This window comes from Grampus griseus (assembly GCF_964374135.1).
Source record: "Grampus griseus genome assembly, chromosome: 16".
Lineage (NCBI taxonomy): Eukaryota > Metazoa > Chordata > Mammalia > Artiodactyla > Delphinidae > Grampus > Grampus griseus.
In genome coordinates this window covers 64,341,540-64,361,853 of record NC_139010.1, presented here as the reverse complement: position 1 = coordinate 64,361,853, position 20,314 = coordinate 64,341,540, and the positions used below count along the sequence as shown (strand labels likewise).

At 41.6% G+C, this 20,314-nt stretch overlaps 1 protein-coding gene across 4 annotated transcripts in view; it reads left to right on the top strand.

Annotated features, from left to right (window-relative positions):
• Nucleotides 1–20,314, top strand: part of SORCS1 (sortilin related VPS10 domain containing receptor 1) — a gene marked incomplete at both ends in the record, with an annotated part of 558,785 nt that overhangs the window by 387,279 nt on the left and 151,192 nt on the right. For all 4 annotated transcript variants that reach the window (XM_082674065.1, XM_082674064.1, XM_082674066.1 and 1 more), the window contains one exon: nt 9,152–9,216. In XM_082674065.1, coding sequence (XP_082530191.1) covers nt 9,152–9,216 — 65 coding nt within the window. The remainder of the gene's footprint in view (nt 1–9,151; nt 9,217–20,314) is intronic.

Here is a 20,314-nt window from a genome sequence, read left to right as displayed (position 1 = left end):
TCCCTTACTTCCTCCCTTCCTCCCTTCTTTCTTTCAACATTTGACTGTCTGTTACAGCTCAGGCATTATTTTATTCATATATACATGTGAATATAAAGTGTTTAAAACAAAGCTACTCCAGGGGCTCTCAGTTTGGTGTGCGTGTGTGCAGGCTGGTGGGATGCTGCTTTTATATAGGGAAAGACATAAAATAATTATTTGTAGCAAACTTTTCAAAATTTGTATTAAAAAAGAAATACTTAGGAAGAGAGCAGTTTTCCTGGTATAACTGGGAAATAGTTAATGGAGGAAGTGACCTTTCAGATGTGTCTCAAAATGAGTCAAAGAAGACATGGTGAAACTGGAGAAGGGCCTTTCAAGCTGGAGAGGCTCCCAGAGGGCGGAGGAAAGGAATGAGGCACTTTGAGGAGTGGCAGATCGTCCTGTGTGGTAGGACATGGGGCAGAAAAAGTGAAATGGGTCTTGGCGGCCACACTGAGTCCTGAATGTAATGAGCATTTTTAACATCTTCATATTCTCGTATGGATTTGATGGTGGGGCTGATGGCCCCCGGTGAGGCAGAGGAAGACCAGTTTTAAGGCATGTTACTATTCTACACATGGAAATGGAACAGATTAAATGGATGTCTGCAAATCCTGATGAAAAAAATTATAGATAGTCCCAAGTTTAGTTAATCTTGCTGAATGAAAGTCTTAAAGTATGATGGCCCATATTGCTTATATAACAGAATACTTATTTTCGATTTAATTTGGCTCACTGCAAGATAAGACTAAATAATATGTGCCTCCGGGCATTTTATTTTGTATTATTTTTTAAAACATTTATTGGAGTATAATTGCTTTACATTGTTGTGTTACTTTCTGCTGTATAAGAAAGTGAATCAGCTATACATATACTTATATCCCTATATCCCCTCCCTCTTGCGTCTCCCTCCCACCCTCCCTATCCCACCCCTCTAGGTGGTCACAAAGCACCCAGCTGATCTCCATGTGCTATTAGGCTGCTTCCCACTAGCTAGCTATTTTACATTCGGTAGTGTATATATGTCCATGCCACTCTCTCACTCCGTCCTGGCTTACCCTTCCCCCTCCCCAAGTCCTCAAGTCCATTCTCTACGTCTGCCTCTTTATTCCTGTCCTGCCCCTAGGTTCATGAGAACCTTTTTTTTTTTTTTTTTAGATTCCATATATATGTGTTAGCATATGGTATTTTTCTCTTTCTGACTTACTTCACTCTGTTTGACAGATTCTAGGTCCATCCACCTCACTAAAAATAACTCAATTTTGTTTATTTTTATGGCTGAGTAATATTCCATTGTATATATGTGTCACATCTTCTTTATCCATTCATCTGTTGATGGACGTTTAGGTTGCTTCCATGTCCTGGCTATTGTAAATAGTGCTGCAATGAACCTTGTAGTACATGACTCTTTTTGAATTATGATTTTCTCAGGGTATATGCCCAGTAGTGGGATAGCTGGGTTGTATGGTAGTTCTATTTTTAGTTCTTTAAGGAACCTCCATACTGTTCTCTATAGTGGCTGTATGAATTTACATTCCCATCAATAGTGCAAGAGGTTTCCCTTTTCTCCATACCCTCTCCAGTATTTATTGTTTGTAGATTTTTTGATGATGACCATTCTGCCTGGTGTGAGGTGATATCTCATTGTAGTTTTGATTTGCATTTCTCTAATGATTAGTGATGTTGAGCATCCTTTCATGTGTTTGTTGGCAATCTGTATATCTTCTTTGGAGAAATGTCTATTTAGGTCTTTTGCCCATTTTTGGATTGGGTTGTTTGTGTTTTTGATACGGAGCTGCATGAGATGCTTGTTTATTTTGGAGATTAATCCTGTGAGTGTTGCTTTTTAGCAAATATTTTCTCCCATTCTGAGGGTTGTCTTTTCATCTGTTTATGGTTTCCTTTGCTGTGCAAAAGCTTTTAAGTTTCATTAGGTCCCATTTTTTTATTTTTATTTCCATTTCTCTAGGAGGTAGGTCAAAAAGGATCTTGTTGTGATTTATGTCATAGAGTGTTCTGCCTATGTTTTCCTCAGAGTTTGATAGTGTCTGGCCTTACATTTAGGTCTTTAATCCATTTTGAGTTTGTTTTTGTGTATGGTGTTAGGGAGTGTTCTAATTTCATTCTTTTACATGTAGCTGTCCAGTTTTCCCAGCACCACTTATTGAAGAGGCTGTCTTTTCTCCATTGTATATTCTTGCCTCCTTTATCAAAGATAAGGTGACCATATGTGTGTGGGTTTAATCTCTGGGCTTTCTATCCTGTTCCATTGATCTATATTTCTGTTTTTGTGCCACTACCATACTGTCTTGATTGCTGTAGCCTTGTAGTATAGTCTGAAGTCAGGGAGCCTGGTTCCTCCAGCTCCATTTTTCTTTCTCAAGATTGCTTTGGCTATTCGGGGTCTTTTGTGTTTCCATACAAACTGTGAAATTTTTTGTTCTAGTTCTTTGAAAAATGCCATTGGTAGTTTGATAGGGATTGCATTGAATCTGTATATTGCTTTAGGTAGTATGGTCATTTTCACAATGTGGATTCTTCCAATCCAAGAACATGGTACATCTCTCCATCTGTTTGTATCATCTTTAATTTCTTTCATCAGTGTCTTATAGTTTTTTGCATACAGGTCTTTTGTCTCCTTAGGTAGGTTTATTCCTAGGTATTTTATTCTTTTTGTTGCAGTGGTAAACGGGAGTGTTTCCTTAATTTCTATTTCGGATTTCTCATCATTAGTGTACAGGAATGCAGGAGATTTCTGTGCATTCATTTTGTGTCCTGCTACTCTACCAAACTCATTGGTTAGCTCTAGTAGTTTTTTGGTAGAATCTTTTGGATTCTCTAAGTGTAGTATCATGTCAGTTGAAAACAGTGACAGCTTTACTTCTTCTTTTCCAAGTTGGATTCCTTTTTATTTGACTTTCTTCTCTGATTTCTGTGGCTAAAATTTCCAAAATATGTTGAATAGTGGTGAGAGTGGGCAACCTTGTCTTGTTCCTGATCTTAGTGGAAATGGTTTCAGTTTTTCACCATTGAGAACGATGTTGGCTGTGGGTTTGTCATACATGGCCTTTATTATGTTGAGGTAAGTTCCCTCTATGCCCACTTTCTGGAGAGTTTTTATCATAAATGGGTATTTAATTTTGTCGAAAGCTTTTTCTGCATCTATTGAGATTTTCTTATGGCTTTTGTACTTCAATTTGTTAATATGGTGTATCACATTGATTGATTTGCGTATATTGAAGAATCCTTGCATTCCTGGGATAAACCCCACTTGATCATGGTGTATGATCCTTTTAATGTGTTGTTGGATTCTGTTTGCTAGTATTTTGCTGTGGATTTTTGCATCTATGTTCATCAGTGATATTGGCCTGTAGTTTTCTTTTTCTGTGACATCTTTGTCTGGTTTTGGCATCAGGGTGATGGCGGCCTTGTAGAATGAGTTGGGGAGTGTTCCTCCCTCTGCTATATTTTGGAAGAGTTTGAGAAGGATAGGTGTTACTTCTCTCTAAAAGTTTGATAGAATTCACCTGTGAAGCCATCTGGTCCTGGGCTTTTGTTTCTTGGAAGATTTTTAATCACAGTTTCAATTTCAGTGCTTGTGACTCGTCTGTTTATATTTTCTGTTTCTTCCTGGTTCAGTCTCAGAAGGTTGTGCTTTTCTAAGAATTTGACCATTTCTTCCAGGCTGTCCATTTTATTGGCATATAGTTGCTTGTAGTAATCTCTTATGATCCTTTGTTTTTCTGCAGTGTCAGTTGTTACTTCTCCTTTTTCATTTCTAATTCTATTGATTTGCGTCTTCTCCCTTTTTTCTTGTTGAATGTGGCTAATGGTTTATCAATCTTGTTTATCTTCTCGAACACAATTTTAGTTTTATTGATCTTTGCTATTGTTTCTTTCATTTCTTTTTCATTTATTTCTGATCTGATCTTTATGATTTCTTTCCTTCTGCTAACTTTGGGGTTTATTTGTTCTTCTTTCTCTAATTGCTTTAGGTGTAAGGTTAGGTTGTTTATTTGAGATGTTTCTTGTTTCTTGAGGTAGGATTGTATTGCTATAAACTTCCCTCTGAGAACAACTGCTGCTGCTGTATCCCATAGGTTTTGGGCCATCATGTTTTCATTGTCATTTGTTTCTAGGTATTTTTGATTTCCTCTTTGATTTCTTCAGTGATCACTTCGTTATTAAGTAGTGTATGGTTTAGCCTCCATGTGTTTGTATTTTTACAGATCTTTTACTGTAATTGATATCTAGTCTCATAGCGTTGTGGTCAGAAAAGATACTTGAAACAATTTTAATTTTCTTAAATTTACCAAGGCTTGACTTGTGACCCAAGATATGATCTATCCTGGAGAATGTTCCATGAGCACTTGAGAAAAATGTGCATTCTGTTGTTTTATCATGGAATGTCCTATAAATATCAATTAAGTCTATCTTGTTTAATGTATCATTTAAAGCCTGTGTTTCCTTATTTATTTTCATTTTGGATGATCTGTCCATTGGTGAAAGTGGAGTGTTAAAGTTCTCTACTATGAATGTGTTATTGTCGATTTCCCCTTTTACGGCTGTTAGTATTTGCCTTATGTATTGAGGTGCTCTTATGTTGGGTGCATAAATATTTACAATTTTTATATCTTCTTCTTTGATCGATCCCTTGTTCATTATGTAGTGTCCTTCTTTGTCTCTTCTAATAGTCTTTATTTTAAAGTCTATTTTGTCTGATATGAGAATTGCTACTCCAGCTTTCTTTTGGTTTCCATTTGCATGAAATATCTTTTTCCATCCCCTTACTTTCAGTCTGTATGTGTCTCTAGGTCTGAAGTGGGTCTCTTGTAGACAGCAAATATATGGGTCTTGTTTTTGTATCCCTTCAGCCAATCTGTGTCTTTTGGTGGGAGCATTTAGTCCATTTACATTTAAGCTAATTATCAATATGTATGTTCCTATTCCCGTTTTGTTAATTGTTTTGGGTTCGTTATTGTAGGTCTTTTCCTTCTCTTGTGTTTCTTGCCTAGAGAAGTTCCTTTACCAGTTGTTGTAAAGCTGCTTTGGTGGTGCTGAACTCTCTCAGCTTTTGCTTGTCTGTAAAGGTTTTAATTTCTCCATCAAATCTGAATGAGATCCTGGCTGAGTAGAGTAATCTTTGTTGCAGGTTTTTCTCCTTCATCACTTTAAATATGTCCTGCCAGTCCCTTCTGGCTTGCAGAGTTTCTGCTGAAAGATCAGCTGTTAACCTTATGGGGATTCCCTTGTGTGTTATTTGTTGTTTTTCCCTTGCTGCTTTTAATATGTTTTCTTTGTATTTAATTTTTTGACAGTTTGATTAATATGTGTCTTGGCGTATTTCTCCTTGGATTTATCCTGTATGGGACTCTCTGTGCTTCCTTGACTTGATTAACTATTTCCTTTCCCATATTAGGGAAGTTTTCAACTAAAATCTCTTCAAATATTTTCTCACTCACTTTCTTCTTCTCTTCTTTTTCTGGAACTCCTATAATTCGAATGTTGGGTCATTTAATGTTGTCCCATAGGTCTCTGAGACTGTCCTCAGTTCTTTTCATTCTTTTTTCTTTATTCTGCTCTGCAGTGGTTATTTCCACTATTTTATCTTCCAGGTCACTTATCCATTCTTCTGCCACAGTTATTCTGCTATGGATCCCATCTAGAGTATTTTTAATTTCATTTATTGTGTTGTTCATCGTTGTTTGTTTCATCTTTAGTTCTTCTAGGTCCTTGTTAAATGTTTCTTGCATTTTGTCCATTCTATTTCCAAGATTTTGGATTATCTTTACTATCATTACTCTGAATTCTTTTTCAGGTAGACTGCCTATTTCCTCTTCATTTGTTAGGTCTGGTGGGTTTTTATCTTGCTCCTTCATCTGCTGTGTGTTTTTCTGTCTTCTCATTTTGCTTATCTTACTGTGTTTGGGGTCTCCTTTTTGCAGGCTGCAGGTTCGTAGTTCCCGTTGTGTTTGGTGTCTGTCCCCAGTGGCTAAGGTTGGTTCAGTGGGTTGTGTAGGCTTCCTGGTGGAGGGGACTAGTGCCTTTGTTCTGGTGGATGAGGCTGGATCTTGTCTTTCTGGTGGGCAGGTCCACGTCTGGTGGTGTGTTTTGGGGTGTCTGTGGACTTATGATTTTAGGCAGCCTCTCTGCTAATGGGTGGGGTTGTGTTCCTGTTTTTATAGTTGTTTGGCACAGGATGTCCAGCACTGTAGCTTGCTGGTCGTTGGGTGAAGCTGGGTGTTTGTGTTGAGATGGAGGTCTCTGGGAGATTTTCGGCATTTGATATTATGTGGAGCTGGGAGGTCTCTTGTGGACCAGTGTCCTGAAGTTGGCTCTCCCACCTCAGAGGCACAGCCCTGACTCCTGGCTGCAGCACCAAGAGCCTTTCATCCACACGGCTCAGAATAAAAGGGAGAAAAAGTAGAAAGAAAGAATTAGTACAAGTAGAAAGAAAGAAAGAAAGGAGGGAGGGAGGGAGGAAGGGAGGAAGGAATGAGGGAAGGAAGGAAAGAAAGAAAGAAGATAAATTAAAATAAAATAAAGTAAGATAAAATATAATAAAGTTATTAAAATAAAAAAAAATAAGAAAAAAATATTTTAAAAAAACCAAAACAGACGGATAGAACCCTAGGACAAATGGTGGAAGCAAAGCTATACAGACAAAATCTCACACAGAAGCATACACATACACACTCACAAAAAGAGGAAAAGGGGAAAAAATCATAAATCTTGCTCTCAAAGTCCACCTCCTCAATTTGGGATGATTCGTTGTCTAAAGGAGGGAGGGAAGGAAGGAAGGAAGGAAGGAAAGAAAGAAAGAAAGAAGGAAAGAAAGAAAGAAAGAAAGAAGGAAAGAAAGAAAGAAAGAAAGAAAGAAGATAAAGTAAAATAAAATAATGTTATTAAAATAAAAATAATTATTAAGAAAAAAATAAAAAAAATAAAAGGAAGGATAGAACCCTAGGACAAATGGTGGAAGCAAAGCTATACAGACAAAATCTCACACAGAAGCATACACATACACACTCAAAAAAACAGGAAAAGGGTTAAAAATCATAAATCTTGCTCTCAAAGTCCACCTCCTCAATTTGGGATGATTCGTTGTCTATTCATGTATTCCACAGATGCAGGGTACGTCGAGTTGATTGTGGAGCTTTAATCCGCTGCTCCTGAGGCTGCTGGGAGAGGTTTCCCTTTCTCTTCTTTGTTCTCACAGCTCCCAGGGGCTCAGCTTTGGATTTGGCCCCGCCTCTGCGTGTAGGTCGCCGGAGGGCGTCTGTTCTTCGCTCAGACAGAACGGGGTTAAAGGAGCCGCTGATTCGGGGGCTCTGGCTCACTCAGGCCGGGGCGGGGGGAGGGAGGGGCATGGTGTGCGGGGCGAGCCTGTGGCGTGTGAGGCGGCGTGACGTTGCACCAGCCTGAGGCACGCTGTGCGTTCTCCTGGGGGAGTTGTCCCTGGATCCCGGGACCCTGGCAGTGGTGGGCTGCACAGGCTCCCCGGAAGGGGGCTGTGGGTAGTGACCTGTGCTCGCACACAGGCTTCTTGGTGGCGGCAGCAGCAGCCTTAGCGTCTCATGCCCGTCTCTGGGGTCCGCGCTTTTAGCCGCGGCTCGCGCCCGTCTCTGGAGCTCCTCTAAGCAGCACTCTTAATCCCCTCTCCTCGAGCACCAGGAAACAAAGAGGGAAGAAAAAGTCTCTTGCCTCTTAGGCAGGTCCAGACTTTTCCCCAGACTCCTTCCCGGCTAGCGTGGCACACTAACCCCCTGCAGGCTGTTTTCACGCCGCTAACCCCAGTCCTCTCCCGGTGCTCTGACCGAAGCCCGAGCCTCAGCTCGCAGCCCCCACCTGCCCCAGAGGGTGAGCAGACAAGCCTCTAGGGCTCGTGAGTGTTGGTCGGCACCGATCCTCTGTGCGGGAAGCTCTCCGCTTTGCCCTCCGCACCCCTGTTGCTGCGCTCTCCTCTGTGGCTCCGAAGCTTCCCCCCTCTGCCACCCGCAGTCTCCGTCCGCGAAGGGGCTTCCCAGTGTGTGGAAACCTTTCCTCCTTCACAGCTCCCTCCCCCGGTGCAGGTGCCATCCCTATTATTTTGTCTCTGTTTTTTCTTTTTTTCTTTTACCCTATACAGGCACGTGGGGAGTTTCTTGCCTTTGGGGAAGTCTGAGGTCTTCTGCCAGCGTTCAGTAGGCGTTCTGTAGGAGTTGTTCCACATGTAGATGTATTTCTGATGTATTTGTAGGGAGGAAGGTGATCTCCACGTCTTACTTCTCCGCCATCTTGAGGGTCCTCTCCAAGGCATTTTATTTGTTTGTTTGTTTATTTATTTATTTATTTATTTTTGCGATACGCGGGCCTCTCACTGTTGTGGTCTCTCCCGTTGAGGAGCACAGGCTCTGGACGCACAGGCTCAGCGGCCATGGCTCATGGGCCAGCCGCTCCGTGGCACGTGGGATATTCCTGGACCGGGACACGAACCTGTGTCCCCTGCATCGGCAGGCGGACTCTCAACCACTGCGCCACCAGGGAAGCCCTCCAAGGCATTTTAAATAGACTTGTATTTTACTTACACTTGTGATTTCTGGCACATATCATAATATGGGTGCATCTGTGTTTCCCACTCACACAGGTTCAACAATACAGAGAATGGTCACTCTAGGCTGTTCTGGCCACTACGTTGGTTGGGTCATGTGGTCTGTTCATAGGATAGTAGTAGGTAGTTCTGCAAATTTCAAATGAAAACATTAACTAGATCAGTTTGCTGTGTGTAAATCACTGCTCAAGTCACCCAGGTAAAGCAGCTTGCCTGTCATCTGCCTGACAACTCTTGAAAGTTTAATATACTGTCAGTGAGACTGTTACATATGACATGCATGGGACTCATTTGCAAGTCGGAGTTAATAACACACAGTATCCTTGCCGCAGTCAAGCCTGGCCTTCATCAAATAAAGGATTTTTTATAGGTTTTATTTGAAGTGAAAATTGTACTGTCAGGCTATATCAATAAATACAGTAGATGTATCCTAAGGATTGTGGCTTTAGAATCCCGTGAACATTAGTAGTTTATGGGCTCAGCTGAGTTTCCCTGAGGCACATGGGAATTCATTAATGTTGATGTTTCTCCATCATTTAGGTCTGTGATGGGGTCGAACAAGGAACCAGATCTTGTGCATCTCGAGGCCAGAACTGTGGATGGTCGTAAGTAAAGCAACTTTTCCACGAAGTTAATAGTAATTAATTTTATCGATCTGCCATGAATCGCATCTGTGTTAAAGGAAATCACAGTGGTGATAATCAATAATCTGAGTTGTTTGGACCTGAGGACTTTTTTTTTGGCCTTAGTTACCTAGAGTTGTCTTAATAATTCTCTGCAACTCTCATCCAATCAAGGGGTTTTTCTTTGCAGGAGATGATAAAATTCCAAACTTTCTTATTTTTTAAGTAAACACTTGTTATTATTGCATTATTGCTGCTCTTTTGATTTGTTTTGCCAGTTTCCTTATTTTATCAGATATCATCCAGGCAATGCCTCACTGTCTAGTGGGAGATTGACAGAACACTTGGAAAGGGCTTGTAGAAGAGCATCATCCTGTCTGTCCCCCATCGTAAGCAGCAGGAGGCAAACGTCAGTTGGTGGTTCTGAACATCCCTAGTTAGGTTGGCTACAGTGAAAGACTGTGTTTCCTATGGACGTTTTGGCTTTAGCACACGATGGAGAGCAAAGCTGAAGGTCCACAATCCAAAGCCATGTCTGCCTGACTCACAAGTTCACTCACTCACTGTGTGACCTTGAAAAAGTTCCTTAAACTCTTTATGCCTCCATTTCTTCACTGTAAGTTAAAGAAGTTAATAATAATGATTCCTATAGTGGCTAATATTTACTAAGCACTTGCCCTGTACCCAGAATCATGCTAAGGGCTTTCTATACTTTATCACAATTAATCTTCACTACAGTTCATAGGTGGTGGTTCCCATTTTACAGATGAAGAAACCAAGGCCTAGAGAGTTTAACGACAACAACATGGATTTCCTGCCCCTTCTTTGTTCCTGAGGTTCTCCAGGAGGGCTAAGCATTGCAGGGGGTACTACTAGGGAACTACAGGTGAAAGGGAAAAAGGAAAAAGAGAAAAGGGGGAAATGCATAGAAGGAAAATAGATGAGGGGAGAAAACCCAGGTGAAAAGAAAGAGGTCTCAAGTGCAGAGAAAAGGAAGAGAACGGACTCTCCAGTTACCACAGTGCCAAGAGCCTGGTCGAAGTTGTTCAGCACTGAGCCAGAGGGTGATCATCTAATTTTTGAGACCTTCTCTGTTTTAAAAATATCCCTCACAATTCACACACTTCATCATCACTGACACTGAGCCTGTCTGCTTGCCCTCCACTTTTCTGATGCAAAGGCAAGTGATACCCATGGTTTACCAGCTCACAGCTCAAAGAAGCTGGTCACCCCTGCCATCCAGACTCTCCAGAAACCACACCTACTCCATTACTATGTGCTCACAGGGAGATATTTTTATCTCCAGAGGTTTCTTTCCCCCTTTGGGGAATGAATATATTCTTTGGCAGAATCAGTGTGGGGATAGATCAGGGTCCAAGCTGACCATCTCCTTTCTCCTTTATAAACTCAGGCAGAGCTCTGATATGTAATGTGCCCAGATTGTACATGACACAGAATAATCTCAACAGTTTAGAGCTGCTTTCCCACCTCTTTTTGTTTGTTTGTTTGTTTGTTTGCGGTACGCGGGACTCTCACTGCTGTGGCCTCTTCCGCTGCGGAGCACAGGCTCCGGACGCGCAGGCTCAGCGGCCATGGCTCACAGGCCCAGCCGCTCCGCGACACGTGGGATCCTGCCGGACCGGGGCACGAACTCGCGTCCCCTGCATCGGCAGGCGGACCGTCAACCACTGCGCCACCAGGGAAGCCCCCCACTTCTTTATAAAGTGGGCTCTCTCTGGTGGTGACCAGAGCTGATAATGTTATCTTGGATTCCATGGTTCAGTTCTCAGTACCCAGTAGCCAGAGCTGTCTTAAGTCAAAAGTTGCCATGCCGTCTGTTTAGAGCTTTGTTTTAGTTCCCATTGCTCTAGTAATAAAGAACACAGTTCTCACCTTTACCTGTAGCTGCAGCATAATCTCCCGCCTGCCCATTTCCTCAGCCTCATCTCACTCTGTGCCCTCCTCGGTCATCACCTGCAGGCCTTTGGGTTTGCTTTCAATTCTTAGAAACTACAAAGTTCTGTGTCTCCATAACAAGACTCTAATACCTACTCTTTCCTCTGCTTGGAATACCTTTCTTTATCCCCCTTCCCTGACCAATTCAGTGTAATGTATTACTGAAGATGGTTCAGATTAAGATTAAGCATCATTTCTAATTTTTTTAACTTTTTGAAATAATTTTAGGTTCACAAAGAAGTTGCAAAATAATAGTATGGAGTTCCCCTGAACCCTTCACCCAGCTTCCCCCAATGATAACATCCAGAATAACCGTAGAACTATATCAAATCCAGGGAGAGCATCCATTTCTTAAGGAAGTCTTTCTTGAAGTCCTAATCTAAACCAGTTTATTTTGTTTGCTTTCATCCACTCTATTATTTTTCTTTATTGTATTCTTCTTAGTTTGAAATTACACATTCCATTTGATCACAAGTTTTCCTCTCCACCAGCCTATTAAGTTCTATGTGTGCAGGAGCCAAGTATACCTTTGCTCAGTATTGCATCTCCAGCACATTCTACAGTGTCTACATGTAGGTGGGGCTTAATAAATATGTATTGAATGAATGAACACAGAGTTGACCAATTGTCAGGATTACCAGCTGGCTACCTAACCTCACTTACCAGGTTGTCTGATAAATTTACAGCATTGCATCTCAAACTTGAACATGCGTACGACCCACCCAGGGATCTTGTTAAAATGTGGATTCTGATTCAGTTAGGGCCCAAGAGTCTGCAGGTGAAGCCGATGCCTCTGGTCTGTGGGACACACTTATAGTAACAAAGTCCCACAACGAAAGACTAATGAAAGAGCTTTAGGGTCTGTCTCCCATGACTACACCCCTTGTTTAGAAAGCTCTGGGTGGAATTGGTAGCATCCCAGGTTGATTTTATTTTCAAGCTTTGGGGGATAATGGTGCTTTCTGGCTTGTGGCATTTAATGCACATTACCCCGTATCCTGAAAACAACACGGCTGTCGCTTTCCCTGATCGGCACGTTTTCTCTCACCCAACATTATTCCTGTGCTCCCTGCAGGCACGGAGGTTGATAATGCCAAACTGTCATCTCAGGCTCAGCTTTCACAAGGCATGAAATATATCCGTTCTAATTTTATTTATTTTATTTTACTTTTCTGCAAAGACAGCATCTTCAGAAACTATCCAAGAGTGAAAATTCAATAAAGGGATTTAATTTGAAAAGTTATCCCTGTCAAAACAAAACAAAACAAAACCTACCAATTGAAATAAAGGATCTAAGCATAACTCCTGACCTGACTAAATATAAAAATCAATGAGATTTTCTCAGTATCGTATTCCCTCTGTGTATCTGTCTGTCTGTCTGTCGTTCTCCAAGAGAGTCAGTAAACATGGCTTCAGGTCAAAGAAACAGGAGGAGGAAGGAAAGAACATGGAGAGGTCAGAGTAGCAAGCTATTAGCAAATATAACTGAGAGTGTATTTATCAAAATCAGACTCCAGGGCTTCCCTGGTGGCACAGTGGTTGAGAGTCCGCCTGCCGATGAAGGTGACACGGGTTCGTGCCCCGGTCCGGGAAGATCCCACATGCTGCGGAGCGGCTGGGCCCGTGAGCCATGGCTGCTGAGCCTGCGCATCCGGAGCCTGTGTTCCGCAGCGGGAGAGGCCACAACAGTGAGAGGCCCGCATACCGCAAAAAAAAAAAAAAAAAAAATCAGACTCCAGGCTGGTCATTTGCTCCAAGAAATCCAGTATCTCTATGTTATCTCTCTCCCCATTCCAGAATTGGGATCCCTCTTTTTTCTCCATCCTTTCATTACTGTTTAGTATATGAAACCCATTGTTTATATTCTAGGTCATACATCTGGTAGGGTGTATGCCAAAATAATATGATTTTTTTTTTACTTTGTAACAAGTAATTTTTTTCTGATTTTAATGGGTTTAGGGATTTTGTAGACAATGCACTGAGACACGTGACACAGAAAAAAATCCCTCCTTGCTTATTTTGCTTATCGCCATGGGGTGGGTGGCAAATGCTTATGTGGGCTCGTTACTCGAAGTTTAGTTTTAGTGTCGTTTCAAATCTCCCTAGATTACATTTTATAATTAATTTCTGTTTCAATTGAAGTCTCCATATTTGAGGGGAGGTGAACTCTGGAAAGCTTTTGCTCTACGAAGGTCTGTGACCTACACAAACATTTCTTGCCAACTGTGCTCTGAAATCTGGATGTTTCATAGTTAACAACCACGAAAAGGATGTTATTCTTTCTTGTACTACCTCTCTGCCTTGGGAAGCAAGCTGAAGAGAGTAACCTAAATTACAGTCAGTCACAGGAAGTATTATTGGAATATTTTTAACGTGTTTATTGGATGTGGCATTTGTTATTGGCCCCTGTGTTCAACCGAGGACAAATTGACAGGTCGTCATCCAGTAAACAAAGATTTTACTGTTTAAATACCCTGTGTGTGTGTGTATGTGTGCATGTGCACACGCGTTGTGTGCACCTAATACATTAAAACTGCTACCCAGTACATTATAATAATGAAAAGGAAACCTACATTCTATTGATTTACCTAATATAGGTACAGGGGTGTGTGTGTGTGTATGTATGTATGTATGTAATCTATGTAGTTAGAGAGAAAACGTTGACCCAACTCTTGGATTGAAATCTTTGTGAAAAACTGTATCTTATTTAATCTTGGTTCCATTCACAAAACATAGATCAGAGCCTGGCACATTGATGTGTGTTGACTTAATAAATATCTGTGTGTGTCACCATTGGGCACGTCTTCTTACAGAAGGGCCTTTAACCATAGGATGTGTAGAGTCCCTTAGGGCTAATGGATGAGCATGAGAAACTCATGACTCCCTGAAATTGTATGCCAGTATGTATATGTAATTTGGAGGAAAAGAATATAACCTTTTTTTGTGTGGTACGCGGGCCTCTCGCTGTTGTGGCCTCTCCCGTTGCGGAGCACAGGCTCCGGACGCGCAGGCTCAGCGGCCATGGCTCACGGGCCTAGCCGCTCCGCAGCATGTGGGATCTTCCCGGACCGGGGCACGAACCCGTGTCCCCTTCATCGGCAGGCGGACTCTGAACCACTGCGCCACCAGGGAAGCCCCAAGAATATAAATTTTATCAGAATTCTTTGCGTGGTAATTACACATGGGTCTATAGTTTTATATTTATGCTCATCTATATACATCATCTTGTAAGGGAACCTGCAGTACCAAGTTTGAGCTTTATTGCTTCTCCCTTTTACTTCTGAAATGAAAGACCTGGCCAGTGACCTGAATTTTTTCTGTACTTGTAGTGATCCGTGCCAGCAGGGACAGGGGACAATTACTGGTCTCCATGTCTATATGCTTGAGTGACTAACCTTGTAACAACTTGCCATAAGACTAATCTCTTTTCACTGGGGAAAAACAACCTTGGCCCTTTAACCAGCTATGAAAAAGACTTCCCCCCCAAACTCTTTCTGAAACGAAACTCAAGCCAGCATTTTATAAGCTGAGGTAAAAATCAAAGGAAAATCACAACTTTGTATAGCCACCATCTCACTAATTCTTGTTGTGGGTAAGAACTGGACATCTCATTTCTGCTTTTCACTTTCCACGCCTCCAATCGAATTTCCATATTGAATGGCATGCATATCAATATCTGGATAAGGCGAGCACTGCTGAGATACTGCGGGAAGGCGACAGAGACCTCAGTTCTCACCAGTCCCCAGTATATTAGCAATGAAATGGTTGAGTTTACACTATAAGCATTAATTACTTTTATACCACCAGAAGTAGCAACGATGACAATAAAAAGATAAGTAGTATTCCAGTGTATCAAGGGAAAAGTAGATCCACTTCCTGATCTTCATTCTCATTCCCCAAAGCTGGTAATTTTATTTATTTTTTAAAAAATATTTATTTATTTATTTAGGCTGCACCGGGTCTTAGTTGCGGCATGTGGGATCTTTACTTGCAGCGTGCGGACTCTTAGTTGTGGCACGCATGCAGGATCTAGTTCCCTGACCAGGGATCGAACCCAGGCCCCCTGCATTGGGAGCACGGAGTCTTACCCCCAAACCACCAGGGAAGTCCCCAAAGTTGGTATTTTTTAAAAAATATGTCTTCTATATTATTCCAGAAATTGTTTAGGCTTATACTGATAAATATGTATGTGTGTACACATACATACACACTCACAAATATTCATGTTGTAAAACTGGTATGCCAGATTCAGTGTGGGTGAATGCAATAGCAAGTTAAAAATCTTTCTATGTCAGTATATATAAATTGAGCCACTTCATGGCTAATAACTACATAGGAACCCCGTTATACAGCCAACTATAATTTTGTTAATCACATCTCATTAATAGATATATAGATGTTTGGCTATTTCAAAGAGTGTTGATACATACATGTACGCACATATTACCTGTTTGGTTAATAGGCATTCAAACGTGTTTAGGGAGCAAGCACTGCTCAAAGAAAAATACTGACGGGAAATCCCTGGGATTTCCCTGGGAAATCCAAGAATGTGTACTTTTTAAATTTTTATAGGCATTGTCACATTTCCCTCTGAAATAGATACATCATTGCATACTCTCTAAATATGAGAATGCCTGTGTTTACGTACCCTCAATAGTCCAGGTTGTTATGAGAATTTTTTTAAACATAGCCTGTCTGATGAGCAAAAATGTGGCATATCCTTATTGTTTTAATTTGTATTTATTTACTTAGGAGTGAGGTTAAGAATTTGTATTTATTTTTCTTGGTTATTTGTATTTCCTCTTCAATGACCCTTCAAAAGCTATCAAATCTCTTTAATGTTCTAGAGAAGAATGTTATGCATTATTTGCATTTTTATGCAAATCTAAAACATATCAAACTTGCCACTCCAGCTCTAGTACACCAATTGGCATTATTAGACCCCATGTTTCATAGCCTTCTTTTACCTTCTTTTTCAATCAGTTAATATATTAATCACTTCTAGGGTGGGGCCCGGGAAGAGGTTAGAAGTTTCCACTTCTGGTCAGTTTCAGATTCTGATAGCTCCCTGCCACTGAAGCCAAATCTGGCCTCTGTACCCCAACACCGAATTAAATCTTGGAGACAGAGTTTTGGGTGAAGTAGAAAAGAATAGTTTTATTGCTTTGCCAGGCAAAAGGGGCCACAGCAGGCTAATGCCCTCAGAATTGTGTGTCCCGACCTGTAGTGGGTAGTGAGGAGTTTATAGCAATGGTTCAAAGAGGAGGGTGTGATCAGCTCATGGACATTCTTCTGACTGGTTGGTAGGAAGGTAAGTGGGAATTAGCATCATCAACCTTCTGGTTCCAGCAGGTCTGGGGTCTGAGTGCTTGTGGGCAGCATATCATTAACTTCTCCCACCTGGTGGGGATTTCAGTATCTGAAAAACAGCTCAAAGATACTGTTATGTATATCTCTTGAGGGGGGAACCAGGACCCTGCCCCAAGGCTGCTCTATTGTTTCTTGACTGGTCCTCCCTTGTCTCTGCATCCCCTCCCTTCCCTAATGAGCAACCATTTGAACCTGCCTGTTGGAACTCAGGGAAGGTCTTGGAGGCTGAATGAAGCCTATTTCCTGTAATCAAGAAATGGGGCCACAGAAAGGCTTTTGCGTCCAGGAGCCCCACAGGGTCCTGCTTGTTCTTTTCACTTCCCAACACGTTTACCAAATGCCTTCTCACCTCTCCTCCCCTATGCCTAAATCAAGCTTCCAGACTTAGAGAGTCCAGTGGCACCTACTGATCTTGGAGAGGCAGCAGTGAGTGGTGGTGTGAAGCAGTATCTTAATTCCCTGCCCAGGAATTGAACCTGGGTAGCTTGGATGAAAACCAGGAATCCTAACCACCACACCCCCTGGCTCTTGCCCCCAGTGAAAAATGCATTTCTCACAGAGGCAAAAAACTGTAAAAACACGTACAAAGTTTATTATTAGAGACATAGCACAACAAATGGGAGAGCACACAGAGAAACAGTTTGTTAAGACAGAAGTAAGGCAGAGATGCACACCCAGAGAGAAAGGGTTTGGGCGTCCTCCCTTAGTGAGGAGTGCAGTTAGTCAGAAACTAGGCAGAGATACACACCCAGAGAAGAGTGTGGGCTCACGGGCCCAGCCACACCGTGGCATGTGGGATCTTCCCAGACCGGGGCACGAACCCGTGTCCCCTGCATTGGCAGGCGGACTCTCAACCATTGCGCCACCAGGGAAGCCCTGAAGAGGTGATTTAAATCACTTATTAGGACAGTCCTTCTGGGTCTTTGTTTATCTTTGGCCAATTATCTTGTTTCTTTTTTCACACCTGAGTGGTCCTAGGAGGCTCCCCAACATGCATGTGCAACTATTTGCTAAGATGGATTCCACCACAGAGGACTGTGGGTACATGTCCACACATATTATGGGGTGATGCCCCCTCCCTTTTTGACCCCCAAGGAGCCTTCCTGCACATGTGCAGATAAGGAAGTTTTCCTTGATCTTAGGAGTGGTCATCTTATCTCTTTACTTCAGCAGAGCTCAGCTTCTGCCACTAGCTTTGTCCTTGGAGTGTCTGGGTGAGAACAAAGCTTCAGTTTTACTCCACTTGACAAACACCAGCTGTCCAGCGCAGGGGCCCATCTATCTCCTACCTCACCTTCCCCCTGAGAGACATGAACCCCAAGAAATCTTTGCTGGGAGCATGAGGGACGATGGGCTGGCTTCTGTTGCTTCTTCAGGCTGGCAAGGGACTCATAGGCGGTATCTAGTTGGGGTCATGGAGCTCTCGCCCTGTCTCATTAAGGGACCCCAGGGTGACTTACGCTGGTGTTCTGGCAGGATCTGTTCTGAGGAGTGGCTGAAATCTCTGCATCACCGTTTTCCTGATGTGAAACTGTTGCAGTCTGAAAGAGACAAACTTACCAAGTTTGCAAATATTGTAAATATCAGTAAAAGAATTATTGTAACCAGCGGCCAATGCAGGAGTAAGAACCAAGTTATATTTGGTAACAATTTTTGATCCTGGTCCAGATAGAGTCAGCGCTTGGGTTACCCTGTCCAAAGGAATGGAGCCTTTTGGTGTGGTCGTATATTTTTTTTGATGTCTTTTTTTAATTAGCCTAGTGTTATTGATATAGATATAACAGATTCAGAAGTAGTTGGAGGAGTGACAACCTGAACATTAATAGACAAAATAGATCTTTTTTTTTTTTTTTTTTTTCAGGAAGATAAGCCTGAATCCTAGTCTAGACCTGGCACTTTGAGGAGACCTGTAGTCAGGTAGCCAGTTGTCTAGTTTTATCCAAGTAGGTTTTAACCTTTGATGTGCTATTAACACATAAACCAAAGCAGTTGTCACTGTTAATGATTTTAGTGTTTTTCTAGATATGAGAAAGGTGAGAATTTGGGCTCATAAAAATCCTTACCTGAAAATATCTAACTATCTGAAGGCCTGTTTGGTCAGTTTTTTCCCAGAGCACACAACGCCTCATTCCTGATCTCCACCCTGAACTCCTGTCAGGGGGTATTGAAGGCCAGCAGCTGCAGCAGCTTCAGATTTAATCTTTGTAGAGGCAGACAGCACGTGCCAGTTTCCTGTTGGCAGGGCCCCTTCATGGTCATAAACTTGACCATGGTTGGGGGGCATTTTATGACTATTTTGTCCCACAGGGCTAGGAATGCTCAGTGTGCCATTACTGGACTAGGCCTTGTGAGTAGCCAAACGTCTTTGGACCTCCTGCTTTACTAGTCTCTTACGGTCTAGGAAAATATTCCCTCTTGGTGCGTCTTCCTGTATCTACAGTTTCACTCTTCCAGTCATTGATCTCATATGGGACTATATACCATCATTTTATCGGAGGCCCAGTCACACATTTGGTAATGTAAGGAACACCAATTTTGTAAAACAGGCAAAAATAGAAATAATACAGCTAGCAGTATTAGTAAGGTCATAAGTAAGAATTTAAGTTAAGAAATTTTCATTAGGTACAGCCTAGTACATCCCCAGCTTGTCTGGCCTAGTCTGTTTTTCACCAGGCCTTATCTTTAAGGGAAGTTGTATACATTGGCATTGTCCATAAGGCATTTAGCCCAATTTCCTAGTGTTACCAGGCTCCTTATCCTTAGCATAGTCTAATTGTTTCTTTAAACTTGAATGACTGTAGCCTGCTGTTAATCTCCTGGTTGTAGATCATGGAGCATCTGATCTTTATCCAAAGATTGATTACAAAGTTAGGCTTCAGAAACAAACTTAGAGTGTCCCTTTAATAACTCAATTAAAACTCGTAACTATAACATAACAGCAAGGAACTATCTGGGAAGTGAGTCTTAGTAAACACAGAACTTAACTAATGAAACTACGATAATATTTAGTGAAACATAATTTTTTCTAATTACCCCCATTTTTATTAAACACACCCAAGGGCTTCCCTGGTGGTGTGGTGGTTAAGAATCTGCCTGCCAATGCAGGGGACACGGGTTCGAGCCCTGGTCTGGGAACAGCACATGTCTTCCCATAGTGCTGACCGTTTAATCTACAGCTATTGTTGATCCATTTTAAATTCCCTGATTTAGGAGTAGACCATTGCCATGCTACAGGGCATCAGGGTGGCAGAAGTCTGACAATGGGGGGGTTAATCTCGTAGACGCAGAATGAACTTTCTCTACGTGTGCTATAATCTTCATAGATCATTGTGAAATAATACTTAACCAAAGTAACAAAAGATTTCAAAAGCAAATATAAATCACTTAAAGGCAAAGAAATTTACACAGTCTGTTATCAAAAGCAGCATTTCTCTTAATATAGAGACAGAACCAAATTTCAGTCTGGTACCAGCTTACTGTTAATAGCAAATTTATTTACCTAATTAATTTCAATTTAGTCTTAATCAGTCTTAACAACGTACCAATTTGTTTTTCATAGTTCCTTTTCCACAAAACTTTTATCACTTCCTGGATCCATATCATCAATAACTTGCCCATTTTTTTTCATCTATAAACAACTAACTGTAGGACAAATTTATTATCATCACTTTCCCCAACAAAAATATCTCCAGTCTTTATATCTTCTCTGGCCAACAACATATATCCTACTTGCTTTACGCACTGAAATGCTTCT